The sequence below is a fragment of the Ovis canadensis genome, chromosome 13 (assembly GCF_042477335.2).
Source record: "Ovis canadensis isolate MfBH-ARS-UI-01 breed Bighorn chromosome 13, ARS-UI_OviCan_v2, whole genome shotgun sequence".
Taxonomy (NCBI): Eukaryota; Metazoa; Chordata; class Mammalia; order Artiodactyla; family Bovidae; genus Ovis; species Ovis canadensis.
The window spans coordinates 30,722,499-30,740,791 of record NC_091257.1 but is presented as its reverse complement, the minus strand read 5'-3'; the positions used below and the strand labels follow the sequence as shown (position 1 = coordinate 30,740,791).

General features: G+C 46.2%; 1 protein-coding gene across 37 annotated transcripts in view; it reads right to left on the bottom strand.

Moving 5' to 3' along the window:
• CELF2 (CUGBP Elav-like family member 2) overlaps positions 1-18,293 on the bottom strand; it is a 553,512-nt gene that overhangs the window by 88,602 nt on the left and 446,617 nt on the right. For all 37 annotated transcript variants that reach the window (XM_069547203.1, XM_069547206.1, XM_069547204.1 and 34 more), the window contains one exon: positions 15,075-15,157. In XM_069547203.1, the coding sequence (XP_069403304.1) occupies positions 15,075-15,157 (83 nt within the window). The remainder of the gene's footprint in view (positions 1-15,074; positions 15,158-18,293) is intronic.

Sequence of the window (18,293 nt, the reverse complement as noted above, 5' to 3'; positions counted from 1 at the left end):
AAAATGACTCTTTAGGGCAGGTGACCTTCCTTTTAAGCCTTCCAAACTGCAGAAACGTAGGGACCTAAAGCATCTCTCTTGCCAGGAGAAAGTCTATGCTCTACCCTAGCGTTCGGGTGGTGGTTTCAGCTTCTTGCCTCTCAAGCTGTGGATTCCAAGAGAAAGAGGAGAGTAAGCCCTCTGCTTTTCTCTGAAGGCGTTTCAAGTCCACAAAGGATGAAGCAGCAGGGATTCTAGAAGTTCCTGCGGGGTGGGGCTGGGCTGACGAGTATTACTGATTAACTCTTGGTGGCAGAAAATCGCTCTTCTTGCTTCAGAATAAAACTGGGCTGAAAACAGCACCCCCTCCACCCATCCCCTGCCAGTCTGGGACCCGTGAACTCTGCATCAGTCTCATCTATCTCATCTGTGGGTCTTTTGAGGGATGATGGAGTGGAAAAATACAAGTGTCCAGAAACAAGGATGCTGGAGAAGGAAGGGCCCCTTCCAGGCCCAGTGGAGCTGCCTCCTTCTTCACCTGTCCTGGTCAGGTCACCCTGACGCACTGTTAAAGAGTGCCCACAAGGGCACCAGGGAAGGTGTCCGTGTCTCTGCCTTCTCCGGGACTCAGATGAGTGGAGACAGACTGAGCGGTGGCAAGAGGCACGTAAGCACACACATTCAGAGCAGCTTAAAGGGAACTGCGATGGAGTCCCAGGACAGCAGCACTGATGAGGCCTATTTCTGCCAGTGCATAAGCATCCAACTTCACACACTAGGTATTCACATCATCCAGGGATCCAGTTCAAATGCAGGTCTGGGGTGGGGCCAGAGGACATTTCTAACATGTCCCCAGGTGATGGCCACGCCACTGGTCCACAGACCACAGCTTGAGTAGCAAGGCTATGCGGTACCCGTGGGAGGACAACCAGCAGGTAAGGCGCTCGCAGGCATCAGGATGGACAGCAGCAGAAGCAACCTGCTCACCACCACCACCCGCCTCTGGGGGTTGCTGGCGATCCTCCCAGCTGCCGTTCTCAAATCTGCCCAAACACGGGGCTCGCTGGGAAGACTTCAAAAACAATGAAGCTAAGCTCCCACCCTGAGAAATTCTTAGCTAATTTGCTCGAGGTATGGCCTGGGCACGTGCAGTTTCAAAAATTCCCCAGGTGAGACTGGTTATCAGTCAGGGTTACTAATCACTGCCCCAGCTGTGGATGCAAACGGACTTCATGATTAAGGACTTTCCTTTTTCTCCTTCCATTCTTCATAAGTTCATCTCATTCGTCTGTCATTTTAGGTAAGTGGCCAGGAAGAATATCGTCATTATCTCTCTGGGTCTTGCTCGGAGAATGGAAACGAGAAAAGGAATCGCCACATTCGCTTGCCTCACATCACAGAGTGTAATCCAGGTACAGACTGGTAATCTGGGCTTTGAATTTCTGATTCCTTAAAATGATGTTTTGGCATCATTGCAAAGAGAAGTTTTAGGGACCTGAGAAAAAAACAACAGGTGCAGAACTGAGAGGTGCTGAGTTGTCCCACCTGCACTGCCAGGTGGCTGTGTGACCTTCCGCACATCACCTAACGTCTCTGGGTTTCCGTTTCCTCGACCATAAAGTGGGGACATCGGACGGTGCTGTTTCTAAGTACACTTATGATCAGATCTGGTCTTTTCCCTCTGCATGCCCTGTGTTCCTCTGTTGACCCAGAGAACAACATTGAAATAAGCAGAAACCTGCTGAGATTAACCATGATTTCCTAAGTCTGTGACTCTGACTTTTCTTTTCCTTACTGATGACAGTTAGTTTTTGTCAATGACCTCCAGGGGTTTATCTGGACAACTTTGACTTAGGAGTGATTTCAGTAACTCAGAAGTGATTTGAGTGAGGAAGATTCTTTGATAAATGACTCACTGGTACCTGTGAGTTTCTTTTTCTTTTTTTTTTTAGGGGTTGTGATTATAGTTAGTGCCTCCATGAGCAGAAGAAATGTGAGAACTCACTGAGTTTGGGGCTAATGCTCTTCTTTCTCTTTAAATGATATCCTATAAATATTAGGCTATCATAAAGCAGGTACTACAGATGGATGAAGGTGACAAGAAGTTAGCCTGAAATTAGCTCATAGCTGTCTCTCCCATCCAACTTGTATCTAGTACAGGAGGGAAATTATTAGCCGTAGAGGTCAGTAAGCATTCACTATCAGTATGATTTTTATTAACTGAACATTGATTATCTAAATTCTGAAAGCCAGTGAAAAATATCAGGTTTACGGAATCAAAACTTGCTAGAAACCTAATCCTCCCAGGGTTCCACCACTATGGGTCTGACATCACACCCAGGATGCAGGATGGAATGAGGGGATACCAACGGATTTTCTCTTTCCTAATCCACACGACTTGTTGACAGTTCATCTATGGTACCCTGGACCCCATACAACACTTGATGCAAAATATCTGGCACAGTTTTCTGGTATATACTTAAATATATGCTCTCCTGGAGAAATGATGATACAGTCTCCACGTGGGAAGGGCATGATGCGCGGAACTGAATATCCCAGAACATACTCCACGGACCTTCCAGGGAAGGAGGCGAGTTTTCCGGGGAGCCTGCTCTTGGCTCTCTCGTGGCCCCTCCTGGCCCTAAGGAAGGCAGGGGGTCAGAGAGCACAGGACTTTAGGTCTCATAACCTCACACGCCCAGGGTCACGTTTCCATGACCAGGACAGCGGCCGAGGTGACACGTGTCTAAGCCTGCACAATAATCCACTTACCCCCCCTTCTTAGCCACAGAGAAATCACAGCGTGATGACTGGACAGGATTTTTCACATCCCCTGCCCTCGTATCTTCATTGATCCTCTAGCCTTTGATCCGAACTCGAAGGGGGAGGACAGAGCCAATGGTGGAGGGGCGGGGGTGGGGCCCAGACGGAAGGACAGCTGAGCTCCTGGATCCAGGGCAAAGCAGCTGCTGGCCTGGCCTCCCTGCCCGTGACGTGCTGTAGCCAAAGACAGCACTGTTGGTGCGGCTGCTTAGGGAGGCTGTACCACCCGCCCGTAGTGGCTGCTGCAGATTTAAGTGCTCTCGGTTGGGGGGAGTCTGGTCCCTCGTTTTCAGAAGCAGAGGATGCAGATGCCTAGATGGTTTTGCAGACCTCACCCCCCAGACCCTGGTTCCTCACCCACAAAGTAAGAGGGTGGGTGGGCCTGATTGTTCTGTAAAGGCCCCCAGGTCTTGTCGAGGCCACAGGGTGGGTGAGGGTAGCGGGCCTGGAGCTTTTTTGAGATTCCCCCCTACCGGCCCACAGCTTTGGATGGCACGTGATAGGGTTTATGCTTCATCTTCGGAGATGAGTCCTGTCCCTATCTGCCCTCGCCCCTTGGACAAAGAGCCCAGAGATGGAAGAGGACAGGGAGGCCAGCTGGACAGAGACAGGACATTAGAATGCAGATTGTGGAGCTGGGGCTGAGAGCCTGGGGTTGCAGATAAAGAAAAGAACCCTAATAACCTGAATGTTAATGAGCCGACGTTGGTGAAGCTACGCTCCTCTGAAGAGAGGTGCTGCATTTATAATCATGTCTGCAAAGCAGATCCTCTTATAGTAAGGACCGCCTCTGATATGTGGCTCCATTTCAGTGAACCTGGTGTCAGTCACCTTGGACCCAAGTGACCAGGAAACCCTCCCTCTCACACCTGCTATTTGTGGGGACCTCAGTCGGGGCCGGAGAGTGTGGTTTCACGTCTTGGGCAGGGTGAGAGGCTGAGGCCTCATGCCCCAACTCATGGGGTGTCAGGACTGATCCTCGGGGAAGGGGTGCTTGGCTGGCTGTGGGGAGGGCAGTCCTGGGTCCAGGAGCCCCACGCAGCACCATAAGAAGGGGTGATGGGAGTGCTGAGGCTTCAAACTGGCTTTAGGATGGCTGCGCAGGGAGCCAGGGTGGCTATCGGGAGCTGTCAGTGAAGCCAGGGACGGGCTGGGGACACATTTCCTGCTTCAGGAATGGGGGTGCCCAATGGGGCTTAGGACCTGTAAGCCTCTGTGAGCCTGTAGAGTGGGGTGCAAACTTGACAGGTGCCAGAGGTGCTCGTCTGAACCTGACCGTCTGTCCACTCCCCATTATGGGTTGTGCCACCCTGGACAAGTCGCTCCCTTTCTCTGAGGTTCAGCTTCTTTACCAGCAAAGGGGCTGGGTGACATCTACCTCATGCAGCAGCTGTGACAATGTCAAGTGCTACATCCCGGAAGCCTCCGTTCATCGGGGGCCTGACACCTGGGCCACTGACAGTCGTTACTACGTAGTGATTTTCACCGTCGTGTTGCACTGGCCTCTTGAGTTTGACTCCCTAGCCCCTCCAAGGAGGCAGGCATCAGACCAAAATCTCCCATCAGGAGGCCAGGCTATCGGGGAGGCTGAGGGACTGTGACTTTAATTCTGGTTCCATCACTCCTGTGCCAGGGGAGGGCAGAGAAGTTAATTTAATCTTCCAGAGCCTCTGCGTCCTCTGCACAACAAGGTGAATGCTATCACTTCATCCCGAAATGTTTTTTGGATGGGCAGCAAATAAACAATATCAGAAAGTCGTCTACAAACACAGGCAGCTCACTATGGGTGTGGACCGGCGCCAGACACCAAGGAGAAAGGAAACCCACCTCCATCCTGGAGCCTCATTAGGTTAGACACCCTCATCAGACCAAGACCGGAATTGGGGAAATGGACCGACCTGCTGGCGTTCATCGCCTTCCCTTTCCTTTCTCTGTTCCCGGCAGAAGAATTGTGAGCGCTAAGCCCCCGCGGGTCCTCAACGAGAGGGGAACAAACGGGCTGGGAACCTCAGAGTGGAGCATCACACGCTGGATGGCCCGCTGCGTCTCTCTGCCATCACCACCCCACACCCGCAGCAAGTCACACAGGGACGTTTACCTTCCTCCTACCTATGGACCCACGTTCCTACCTAGACAGGTTTTCGTAATTTCAACAGGACACTAGTGCGATCAACGCACAGGCGCCTGAGAAGGGCTCTAAGGATCATCGCAGTCTGACCGCTTCACCCTTTGATGAAGGAAGGATGGACTCGTGAGTGCTTCTGGAGTACTCGAGGGGAGGGGGTGGCACTGCAGACATGAACTGTGACCTGCCACCGCCTGACGGCAGGCGAGGAGGTCAGGAACAGCAAAGGAGACAGAAGGGAACACGGGTCACAGCGCCCCTACCCCGCCCCGAGCGTCCCACAGCCGCCCTTTCTCCTTTCGTCTCCGTGACTCGTGGCTGGTGAGAGCAGGAATGATCTGGTCCTGACACACTGCTTTGTTATCGAAACAACTTCACTAGCCCATGTCATAAGATGCTTCCCGAGCTCCTGTGCACTGTGACACCACGAGCAGAGGACACGTGAGGTCCCCCACCGGCCCCAGGCGCTGGTCTCCTTCCCCTGCTCCCAAGCAGACTGGCTCCAGCCGGCAGTGGAGCGCCGAGGCTCCCTCCCCCGGCCTCCCTGGCCCCAGCTCAGCCGCTCTCTGTTTCTTGGTGGCTAGGGAAGACCTCAGGGCTCCTAGACAGTGCTCCTCACAGCTCCCCATGTCATATACTCTGTTTGGTGGGTGGCCCAGAGTTGGAGGCTCTGAACTGGCCATCCCACCTCCCCCAGACGTCTCCTGAGTTGGGCTCAGCCCACCCGTGAAAGGGTAGAGGTCTGCCCAGCTTAACAGCCCTGTTTTAGGTGATGCCTTCTCGCACAGACCACTCGCTCTAAAGACGGAATCTGGACCCTTTCCCAACTTTTAAAAATTTCCCCTTTCGTCCGACTGTCATAATCCCTTCCTCCACAGTTCCATCCAGACCTTTAGTCAAATTCATGGGTTTCCCCCCAATCTTCTCTCGAATGAAATCTTATCGGCCTTGTTGGAACGGAGATTTGTGTAACTGAACCGAATACAGTTAAGTCTCTGACACACGGGGGGCTTCCTGGTGGCTCAGCGGTAAAGAATCTGCCTGCAATTCAGCACATGTGGGTTTGACCCTTGGGTCGAGGAAGACGTCCTAAAGAAGGAAACGGCAACCCACTCCAGTGTTCTTGCCTGGGAAATCCCATGCGCAGAGGAGCCACGGCAGGCTACCGTCCATGGGACTGCCAGAGAGTCAGGCACGGCTGAGCGACTGAACAACCACCCGCACGCGAACCTCCACGGTGCAAACTTTCAAAGATCCAATGTGCGCTGACACGTTCAATCGTGGGAGTGAGCTTACGGGTCTGGGGTACACTGTCTCACGCGAGCACCCTCTACAGGTGGCTGTGCTTTAGTGTGCTTTACTGTGAAGTACCGCATAGAGCACAGCAGCATAGCATCTTGAGTTCAAGCCCAGGATGTCTGGAGGCAAGTGCAAAAGCAGTCGCGTACAGTTAACTGTGTTAGTCGGGTATCGAGGCTAACTTTCTTGGACTTACCTACAAATCGGGCTTATGCAAGTGCTCCTGAAATGGAATGTGCTCTCGGAACAGAACTCGTTCGTACGTAGGAGCCTTGCTGTATTCCCAAGTGATAAACTCTGAAATCTAACTGTGACTTCATTTTGCCATCCAATCCCTTCAGACACCAAAATTTCTCAAACAATGCCATAGGTGACAGTGCAGATGTGGCCGAACATCTGTGCTAGGTTACCGGCATGCACATTTGGGTAAGCCATTTCCTTCTCCAGAGGATCTTCCCAGACCAGGGATCAAACCTGTGTCTCCTGCATTGGCAGCTGGGTTCTTTACCACTGAGCCACGCGGGAAGTTGCTAAGCTCTCAGAACAGTCCTGTTAATTAGGTCGGTGTTTGAGACTGTGTTGTTTGCAAAACAAAACTGGAAGGCCTCCCACTGAGTTCTGTTACCAAAAAAGGGGTGTAGCTGTTTCCTGTTTTAACCCAGGCCTTCGCACCTCAGCCATTCTCAACTTGCCACCACTAAGGATCCCTCATGAATCACCTCCCACAGGCTTCCTTGCTTTAAGGAGGCCATATTCTTAAAAACACACACACACACACACAAAACCTGGTTTTTCGTTTAAGGTAATTTAACCCAAACACCAAGAAATGCCCAAAGTTACTGAATGGATTGTTGGCCTGTCCAAAGCAGAAGCGCCCACTATACAGGTAGCTTGTAAAACCTTATAGTGGGTAAATGGACAGTTTCCAACATCCTAAAAAAAATTTTTTTTTATTGGAGAATAGTTGGTTTAAAATGTGTTAGTTTTTGCTGTACAGTAAAGTGAATTAGTTATACATATACATCTATCCACTATCCCTTTTTTATTAAAGATTCTTATCCCATGTGGGTCATTACTGAGTATTGAGAAGAGTTCCCTGTGATATACAGTAGATCCTTATTAGTTATCTATTTTATATACACCAACGGACTTTTGTCTGTTAGTTGCCTAGTTGCATTTAACTCTTTGCGACCCCATGGACTTTAGCCCACCAGGCTCCTCTGTCCATGGAATTCTCCAGGCAAGAATACTGGAGTGGGTTGTCATTCCCTTCTCCAGGGGACCTTCCTGACCCAGGGTCTCCTGCATTGCAGGCAGATTCCTTATCATCTGAGCCACCATGGAAGCCAAATAGCTTTTTATAAAGTATTAAAACATACCTTCCCAGATCCCCTGGGATTGGCCTGAAGCCTGTGAAGTACCAGACCAAGGATTTCTTCCTCCCTCCAACTTTCTTGGGTCTCAGCCAATGAGTTGGTCAGCAATCCTGCCACCCAGGCTGAGATCCCTTTGGGGCTGGTTCTATCCCCTGCACCTGTCTTCATACTGGCTTGGCTCTGGAGGTGCAGGTGGTAGGGTTGGGGGGCTTCTGCACCCCCCCCCCAGAAGCTCCTCCGCAGCCACACGGTGGTGCTCTCCACCACAGGCTTTTTAAAATGATTTTAATAACAAGGACTTCCCTGGTGGCTAAACCAGTAAAAGAATCCACCTGCAATGCAACAGACACAAGACACAGGTTTGATCCCTGAGTTGGGAAGATCCCTGGAGGAAGGGAATGGCTACCCACTCCAGTATTCTTGCCTTGGAAATCTCATGGACAGAGGAGCCTGGTGGGCTACAGTCCCTAGTAAGAAAGCACAGACACAGTAGGGAAAACAGCCACTCAGGGCTAGAAAGACCAAATATCTCGGCTCTGACCAAATTCTGCAAAGGTTAAGTTTGAAGAATCTACACCCAACGTGTGTCCTGACATCGTCTCCAGCAAATACATTTTATCTGTTGGGTTGCTCCCCCAAAAAACTTCATACCTACAGAAACTGTCAAGTAGAAATAACGTCTTTTAAGTCCATTTCCTCAGGGGCTCAGAAAGCTCTACATACATTCTCTCATTCAGCGCCTACTCTTCTCTTATGGAGGTGGAAGGCAGGGATTATCATCATTAAACGGCACTTGTCAAGTGCCCTTGTACTTGTGCTGTGAATCAGCTATGATCCTAAGCGGAACTGAAACCCAACCGAACAACAAACGTGAAGAATTACACAGCTCGTGAAGTCTAAGCTAAGAAAAGTGACCACCATAAGGAACAATATGTGGGCAGGCCAAACAGAAAACGAGATTTTCTATTTCTTCCTATGTTTATTTGACTGAACTGATAACCACATATGGATGTGTGTGAATGTTTTTCCTGTAGGAGTGCAGAGATATACATAAATATATAGATCTCTATATGTGAACCAAACTATCATTATGTAAACAGTTCAATTCAGTCACTCAGTCGTGTCAGACTCCATGGACTGCAGCATGCCAGTCTTTCCTGTCCATCACCAATTCCTGGAGCTTGCTCAAACTCATGTCCATCAAGTTGGTGACATCATGCAACCATCTCATCCTCTGTTGTCCCCTCTTCCTCCTGCCTTCAGTCTTTCCCAGAATCAGGGTCTTTTCAAATGAGTCACTTCTTCACATCAGGTGGCCAAAGTTTCGGAGTTTCAGCTTCAGCATCGGTCCTTCCAATGAATATTCAGGACTGATTTCCTTTAGGGTGGACTGGTTGGATCTCCTTGCAGTCCAAGGGACTCTCAAGAGTATTTTCTAACACCACGGTTCAAAAGCATCAATTCTTTCTTTATAGTCTAACTCTCACATCCATACATGACTACTGGAAAAACCAAAGCCTTGACTAGACGGACCTTTGTTGACAAAGTAATGTCTCTGCTCTTTAATATGCTGTCTAGGTTGGTCATAGCTTTTCTTCCAAGGAGAAAGTGTCTTTTAATTTCATGGCTGCAGTCACCCTCTGCAGTGATTCTGGAGCTCCCCATAATAAAGTTTCTGTTTCCATTGTTTCCCCATCTATTTGCCATGAAGTGACGGGACCAGATGCCATGCTCTTCGTTTTCTGAATGTTGAGTTTTAAGCCAACTTTTTCACTCTCCTCTTTCACTTTCATCAAGAGGCTTTTTAGTTCTTCTTTGTTTTCTGCCATAAGGGTGGTGTCATCTGCATATCTGAGGTTATTGCTATTTCTCCTGGCAATCTTGATTCTAGCTTGTGTTTCATCCAGCCCAGCATTTCTCATGATGTACTCTGCATATAAGTTAAATAAGCAGGGTGACAATATACAGCCTTGACATACTTCTTTCCCGATTTGGAACTAGTCTGTTCTATGTCCATTTGCTTCTTTACCTGCATATAGATTTCTCAGGAGGCAGGTCAGGTGGTCTGGTATTCCCATCTCTTTAATGCAGAGATATACATAATACATAAATATATAGCTCTCTCTATATGAAACAAGCTATCATTATATACACGTGGAATCACAAATCTGCACGCAGTTTGCATTTTGGAGTGTTTGGGCAAAATCATTTTTTGGAATAAAACTCAACTCCTTTACAAGTATTTTTCTTTAACTCATTTGGGCATTAAATATCCAAGAGCAATTTATTAAACACTAACTATACATAGGCACATTGGCTGGCTTTGTTTCTTAAAGATTTAGTTATAAACATCACAGTAGCTACTATAGGTGTCTGGAACCTAGAATGGCACCTGATCAATCATAAAAATTCAGTAAATATTTGTTGGACGAAGGTATGAATATTTTGTGTGTTCTCCATGGCACAGGAGTTTGAGGACTCAAACCTGTTCATAGTGATCTTTGCCCCCCCCCCCGTTTTTTTTCCTCTCTAACAATTTTCAATAAAAGGCGCCTGAGGGGAAAAAAAATACTTTGAGCACAACCTCGTCAGGCTTTGATTCAAATGGGATGGTTTAGGGGGAAATTTCCATGATGGGAAGAGATAGAGTTTGAGATATTTTTATGACAGAGATAATGATGATGATGATGATAAAATAATCACCACGGCTCTGAGAACAAAGACATTAAGTACATATCAATAATCAGAAGAGGTGGTGCAGAGTGAGTGAGCCCCTGGAAAAGCATCACAGCGGGCAAAGTGAGTTCGCTCTCAGCGCCAGTCACTGCTGCTCTGCTGCAAGAAACGAAGCCCCAGCATGCCTCTCTAAGAGGACACTGGGGGACAGTTCTATGGAGGGTTGTGTTCCAGGCCACCGGGGAGGGCTGCCTGCCCACACAGGGCCAGCCGGGAAGGGGGGCATTCACGCCATGTGGGCGAGCACATGTGGCCCAAGAGGGCATTTCATTTACAGCTTCCTCCTGGTGGATCAAGCCCATTGGTTTTTATCTCTCAGATCTACGTGTCATTTCCGTCTGCCACGGCTAACATGCAGCGCTCTAAACAAATGTGCTCTTAGGGCAGCAACGCCTTAATATAAACTGCATTTAATAAAACTGGGAGGGACTCTTCGAAAGGAGGGAGGCAGGTTTGGAGAAAGTGGCTGGAAGAAATTTGCAATTAATATTCCAATTTCTCCTTGCCGTTCAAATTTAAGAGCTTTTTCAAAACTGTATTCGTCTCTGTTATTACATCCTTAATTAAATTAATTTATATGGTGAATGCTCTAACGATGCTGCTGGAGATTTTCAATCAAAAAGCCTTATTGCAAGAGACAATGTGTGTGAAGACCTTGAAAAAAGAGAGGCACTAGGCCTGGAGCAGGGGGATATTTGGCTGTGACACCCGATTATTGAGGGGGTCGTGGCAGCTTTCCTGGGCCTCCACTGAGGTCGTTACTTCATTTTTTAATTAAGCTAAATTAGGTCAGGGAAAACAAAATGAATCTCGAGAGCTGCCCTCACAGGGTTTTTCTCTCTGGCGAGCACCATGGCAGACGATGACATTTCTATTGAGTCATTCTACCAGTGAGGTTGTGCCTGCCCGAAACCCTGAACAAAGACAGTACCTCTCAGCCTGATCAGCTGTATCATCAAAGGAGAGGGAATCAGGACTTGTCCAAGGACACAAGTGGCTCAGCTATGGAAAAGGTCAGGCTCAGAAGTTAGTACCAGGGCCAGTGACTCATCCAGTCCTTTCTGCACAGACATGGTCACAGACCCACTAGGGGTTTCCAGGGCATGTGCGTGGTGTAACTGTAGAGCTCTGCTGCCTGGCACACCAGCAGCACCCGATACTCATGAGTGGATGTTAACCTAATGTGCCTGTGTGCTCAGTTGTGTCCGACTCTTTGCGACCCCATGGACTGTAGCTTGCCAGGCTCCTCTGTCCATGGGATTCTCCAGGCAAGAATACTGGAGTGGGTTGCCATTTCCTCCTCCAGGGGATCTTCCCGACCTGGGGACTGAACCCGCATCTCCTGTGTCTCCTGCATTGCGGACGGATTCTTTACCTGCTGAGCCATCAGGGAAGCTCTAACCTAATGAAATGTTAGTAATAAATCATGCCTGTGCCTAAGATTTGATCTCTTCCTTAAGTGTCAAACCACTATCTCTAGAGCAGAGTGTCATCAAACCAGAAGGACCTCCCAACCCTCTGAAGCTCATTTCTTGCTCCCTATGTAGAGCTGCTGAATTTGCTCCCTTATCTTCTAAGAGTGTATTTCTAGGACTTACTTTGAGCATTTCAGAGGATGTAAGACCCAGTGTCTTTCTCAGTCACACAGTAAGGGATAGGCTTAAGAGATGTGTCCTTGATGACTTTGTGCTGCTAAGTAATGCCCTGATACTTCACCCTACACCCCACCAAGGAAAGGGTCTCTACAATCCACACATTACACAGGAGGAAGAGTGCATAAAAGAATGTTCACTTGCATAAAAGAACGGCCCATCAGCTTTTCTTTCTTTCCCATATGAACCAAGTTCTTTGTTTCTCTCAAGAATGAAAATTCCTTGACATCACCAAGTTTGGCTGCATGATGAAAAGTTCCATATGACAAAACACATCAACTGCAAGAGAAAATTAAACAGGAAAGAAAAAAAAAAAAGGCAAACCAAACACCCAGCACTATTTGATCTTGCTTTAAATAGAAAGTTTTGGACACTTAAGAAAAAAAAAAAAAGGCAGCAAGTGCCTTTTTAATGGATTTTATCCACAGGAGAAATGATTACAACCAGAAAAGCTTTAAAGTGTCAGCTGGTGATGCATTTTTCTTTATCCTTTTATTTTTATTCAGAAAGAAACTGAAGGCATATGGCAAAGTGCATCATTAATTTCTTATTAATTTCATAATAGGAAGGCAACCAGTTAAAATAGTAGTGCTACAACTTTAAATTACTGAACTTGCTTGGTATTTAATGAGAGATTTAGCACAGCAGGGATTCTATTAAATTAAGTTGTGCCTTCACATCACAGTGGGAAAACAGGTGTATATTGGTTTAGAATTATGGAAATGTTGACTAATTCCAAGGCTTGTAATCAAACAGCAAGGCACCCTGTAATATTTTTTCCCCGAGAATATGCATTAATCTTTTATGTCTGGTCCCATTTCTTCCCGTCCACCAAAGCTCCCAGCTGATAGGAAACCGCTTTCATGTTCTTGCTGGAGCTGTTAAGGGTGATGCTGATCAGATAAAGCAATACATAAATGCGAGATGCGGACTCTGCTCCCATTCACCTAATTTGAAATGGCAGATGTAGCAACAGTGTGTGTGCTGTGAAGCCTCGGAGCTTACAAATCAGACCTGACTTCACAGAATTTTCACTTAACCTGCCTCAAGTAATTGGGCAGAGGAAATTGAACCGGATGAAAAGAAAGCCGAAAACAATCCACAAACCGTCTTTTCCAACCCCAGAATTCTTGCTCTTAATAAGGGGGTTCCAGAATCAGCAGCCCTGACTTCTGCATGCAGAGCATTTTAGAGCAAAAAAGAGACATGAGTAACGTTTTTTTTTTTTTTTTAATACAGAAGATGCTATTTGTTTGCTGAGAAAGGGGTCAGAGTGAAATGTCCGATGTCCCAAACAGAAGCAAGCTCATCAGTCATTTGTACGAGTTTCAACACAGCCCATTTGTTAACTCGGGGTTTTGAGGAGCATCTTCATGCATGAAAATGGCATGTTAGGAGTTGTGCTCCTTCCAGTGGAGGGGATGAACTCAAATGAACCAAGCTTCACATTAGTTTAAAATAGGATGAGATTTGGCACCGACAGACCCTAAATGCTATAATAACAATTCATCATCTCAAGTAATTTGTTTAAACACATAGAAGGGATTTTGCACACTAATTACTGTAAAGTATTTCATTCTAAAAGAAGGAACACCAAGTGGTCTCTGGGTTGGATTAGGAGCCTGGGAAATAAAAATTATTATTTTTTCTGCCATAGACAGTAAATACCTTGGTTGCTTCATTCAATAATGTAACCTAACACTGCAACCTCCCAGAACTTACACTGGAAAAATTCCATTTATACAGGGAATGAAGCTGAAATAATACTTAAAGAAATCATCAGGCAAAGCACTTAGACCCAGTAAAATCTTCCCTACTAAAAAAGTACCTAAGACGTTTCAGACAGAAGTAGTTAAATTAAATTAGGAGGGAGAATTCTGGTATTACACTTGCTTTTCTGAATCTCAGTCTGTCTGATTTGCTCACACAAAAAGGGGAAAACCAAAGCAGTGTGGTTTGAGACCACAGTTCGTAATTTACTACTTTTTTGTTATTACCAAGTTAATGTTTTGAAAACCTTTTACTGAGTATCTTGCCACTAAAATATATGATTTTCAATGGAGCTAAGGTGAAGTAAGCAAATGCTATCTTCTCTGGGGGTGACAGGGTATCAAATGACTTGTGTACATAGGTTTGCATGACAGATAAATGATAAGACATTACAATTATACCCTGAAAACATTAGGGACATCATGTTATTTTTCTTTTACTCTTATCAAACCAGGTTTCAATAAAATCATTAACACAGCACTGCTTACCAGAGGTTCTTCATTATCAGCAACACACATCATTCTGCCATTAAATAAACTCATCCCTGATATCTGAATCAACGGGGAAAATATCCCAACTAGCACAGAGGAATTTATACCAGCATGCACTAGATAAAACGGTCACAGACCCCCAGAACTCATGTATTCGGATGCAGCAGCTACAGCCAACATTAGTTCATTTCTAGTGAATGGTACCAAATGTCCGGTATGACTGGGAAGGAAATGCAAACAAAAAATTGTAAGCTTCGTATTTTCTGTTCTCTATCGACATGAAGCCACAAATTGGGCATTAAAACATTGACTTTGTTAACCACCACTGACTGTTTAGAAGCCATTAGGAGGCTGAATATTACGGCTGTGCAGAGTACATTTTGTCCTTTCAAAAGAAAAATCTAAGGACTAAATTTGAAAAGAGGCTCCTGGTGAGTAAAAGCTTTTCCTTTTCCATTTGCTCCTCTGGTGTACTGCATGCGTGTGTGTGTGCGTTCTTTTTTTTCCCTTGACAATCGCTGCCCACCCAATCCTCTGTAGCCGCCACTGTGACCCAGTGGGGTCATTCTGATTTTCTGGCCAGGGGACACACTCTCTGAGAGGTCTTTCTGTCAGTATTAATGCCAGCGCTTCTTGAGGGGCTGGCTAGCCGCTCTGGCTGCTGCAAGGGGGACCGAGGGCCAGGTCTGGGGGGGTCGTCAGCACACCCTCCTCAAAAGCCCAAAGTCATTTTTGGCACTAAGAGCCCATCACTAGAACCTTCAGTTGAAAGGACCATTTTCAAGCAATAAAGTGATTTTGGTACAAAAGTAAACCGACTCACCCCAGGTAAAGTTTTAATATTGTGCAGTGCATTCTGGGCCTCAAGTGCAGCTTTTCTTGTATAAAATGTTACGAAACAACAACCTACAGAGAGAAATGAAAAGGTTTTAGAAATTTCGGTGAATGCTTTGCTCAGATATAATGGAGACTGGGGCGAACGAGTCAACTACTTAAAAGGATGCACAATTTAAAAATAAGGTGCGCGGCAACAGTAGTAACAACAGCTCAAGCATTTACCCAGCGCCTTTCATCCTAAATCATAGTTATTAGCTTTTCCCCACGTTGGGGAATCAATTCATAACTGCGCACCAACTACCGGGAACCCGGGTCTTCAGGAACGGGGGTGGGAGGCCGTGGGCGAGCTGTCAATGGGACTTGTGGCGCAGTCACAGCATCAAGTGAAGTGTTTAATCACAACCACAAGAGCAGACACTTATATTAGCTATAATTGTCTTAGAGGCTATCTCTAGAACATCATCCTTTTAAAACACTTTCTCAACTCCGAGGCTTAGACAACCGGATAACAAGCTGCCTAGGAGCTGAGAACAAGCCCTCTTCTTTCCAATTTCCATCATAGCACATAATGCGAAGTTCCACACACAAAACATGCAATATTTGTTTGCTGAAATGAAAGACTCTATTTTAGCCAGTTGGGAAAGTGAGCTATACGTGGTGGGCAGACGCTGAAACAGATGTTTGCATTGTCTGTGCTGAGAATGAAACATGGCCAGGGGACGTCAACCACTAACCTCTTGACTCCTCATTTCTAAGAGGTGATGGGAGTCCAGGCTGAAGGCTCCTCCAAGGGAGACCAGCCGATACTCTTCTCTAAACCACCTCCCTCCACCAAAGAAAATGGTCTTGAAACCTCTCATTGCTTCTGTATTCTAAAGCAAGGCCCACCCCTTCTTCAGCCTGTGCCTAAAGATACTGGTTAACATGGGAAAACCAGATGAAGACACTGGTTAATAATCTGTTAATTAACATAGTGTTTCTTAGCACAACCAAGTGTAGATAAAAGGGATAAAAACCTTTAGAAATTAAAAGAAAAAGATGCTCCCTCTGACCTGCCTGTCTTGGATGAGTTGGGTGGAGAAAAAGAGGCAGAGAGATGCAGTCACACTCAATTAGCTCTGATTCTTACCCTCATGCTTAGAGAGATGGGGAGAGCCTCGAGAGGTCCTCAAATGCCAAGTACAGCAAGTGGCTGGACAGGAATTCACGGCACTAAGGCATCAACTTTGGCTCTATTTAGGGGAATGATGTAAGACCAAGGACAGAAAAAAGTGGCACATTTGGAGAGCAGGAAGTTGGCATCACAAACCATCAAAGGTTCCAAATCACACATTAGCATCTACTTTTCAGAACAAAAAACTCATTGGAAGGAGTAGGAGAAGACAAAGTACTATACCACCCCTACAGCATTCTGAAATACATGTAAGATGCTTCCTCCTTATTTGGGAAAAAGAACAAAACTTGGAACCTTGTCATATACTATTTCACTGGAGTCTACTGAGATTAAATATGCAAATCCCTCACCTTCTGGATAAAGGAGAGTATGCTCCTAGCTTTTTGGCATTTAAAAACCTCCATGTCTCCAAGGATGGGAGATTCTTCACGTGTTTAATTTGCATGAAGGGAGGTATATGAAAATTATGAAGGGTCTTTAAAGAATCACAGATGGACAGAGTGGGCCTTTACATATGAGCTTGCCACTTCAGCTACTTGACTTCTTAGACCAGAGTGTATTTGGTCATGCTGCCTGGTGGTAGATTATTTTTCCTAAACTGATCAAATTAATGCGCGATTTTCAGCTCCACTGGCATAACCTAAGCCCAGAAAAGCTATAGGAACTGCTTTAAATCAAGGAATGATTTTAAACAGCAAAGTCCAGTTCCAGCTTCTGGTATCCACTGTAATCACTTTAAGAGGAGGAAAAATATCAATTATCTTCTATTAGACTTGATACAGAAAGAAAAACATGGAGAAAAAAATCGTAAAGGAAAAGAACACATAAAAAAAGAATGTATAACTCAACTGCTGTGCAGTACAGTAAAAATTAACACAACATTGTAAATCAACTATATTTCAATAAAATCGAAAAGAAAAACAGAAAAAGACATTATCTCTGTCTTCTAAAAGCTTCTAACAACCAGACTCTCAGGAAGTTCTCCTTTTTCTCTTCTGGGCTCATGGGCTTGGCTTCTGGGTAAGCAAGCAATGGGGATGCTCTGAACTTCGACTTCAAAACTGAAACCTCAGAAAGGGGCAGAATCCGACGCTTTCAAGCAGGTAGATTTTAGGGGTATGACACTTAAAAGAGAGAAGCTTTCAGATGCAGTAGAAGGCACAGAGCAGTTTGCTTGCCTGGAAAGAAGGCAATTACGGAAGAGTTTCCTAAACACAAGGAAAACAAACGCTAGTCCGGCCAAGTTCAGAGACAAGAAGAAAAGCTGAGGTCAACCTAAAAGACCAGTGGAAGGGCAGGGGAACCTGTCATGATGACTGCCATGCACGGCAGGACAAAAGCAAAGAGGAACAAATGATGTAAACTGAGGCAGACTTCTTATGGGGCCACCCTGGACCCAGTGTGGTGGTCTCAGGAATAGAGTGGTCCCCACTCTCGCCTTAAACACCCAAACAAAATTCCAACCCCTTTCCACGGCCTGGAAGTCCACTAGGAAGGTGTAGTTCATCTGCCCCTGAAGCAACAAAACGCTGCCCTTGAGGAAGGAATATTTAATTGTTCCTAGCTATTTACACCTTAGTATGAATTTGGCAACTCCCAAGTGTTTCCGTCTTGAACAAGGTTCTTGGTGAACAGACAGTGGTTTCTGTGTTTTGCTTTGAGAAAGTTTGAAGCTGATGTCTGAGCAGCATGGGATGGGGTGAGGAGGGGCAAGAAAGCAGAGAAGAATCTAAGGAGTGAAGGAAAGGTGTTTCAAATCTCTAACTCTCTCCAATTTCATGCAGGGTCCACTCTGCCTGTGCAGCTGAGAGGGTGACCTCAGAGATCTGCCCCTGACAGCCCTCTCTGTGAACTGTGCATACCTCTTAACTGTTCTCCTGGGCTGGCCAACAAGTCGGTTTGGGTTTTTCCATAACATCTCAGGGAAAAACCCAAATGAACTTTTTGGTCAACTCAATACTTTAGTCCCATTGAAACAAAGACTCTGGAAGAACATGCCCCACAAAGCTCTAGTTCTAGCTGTAATACAAA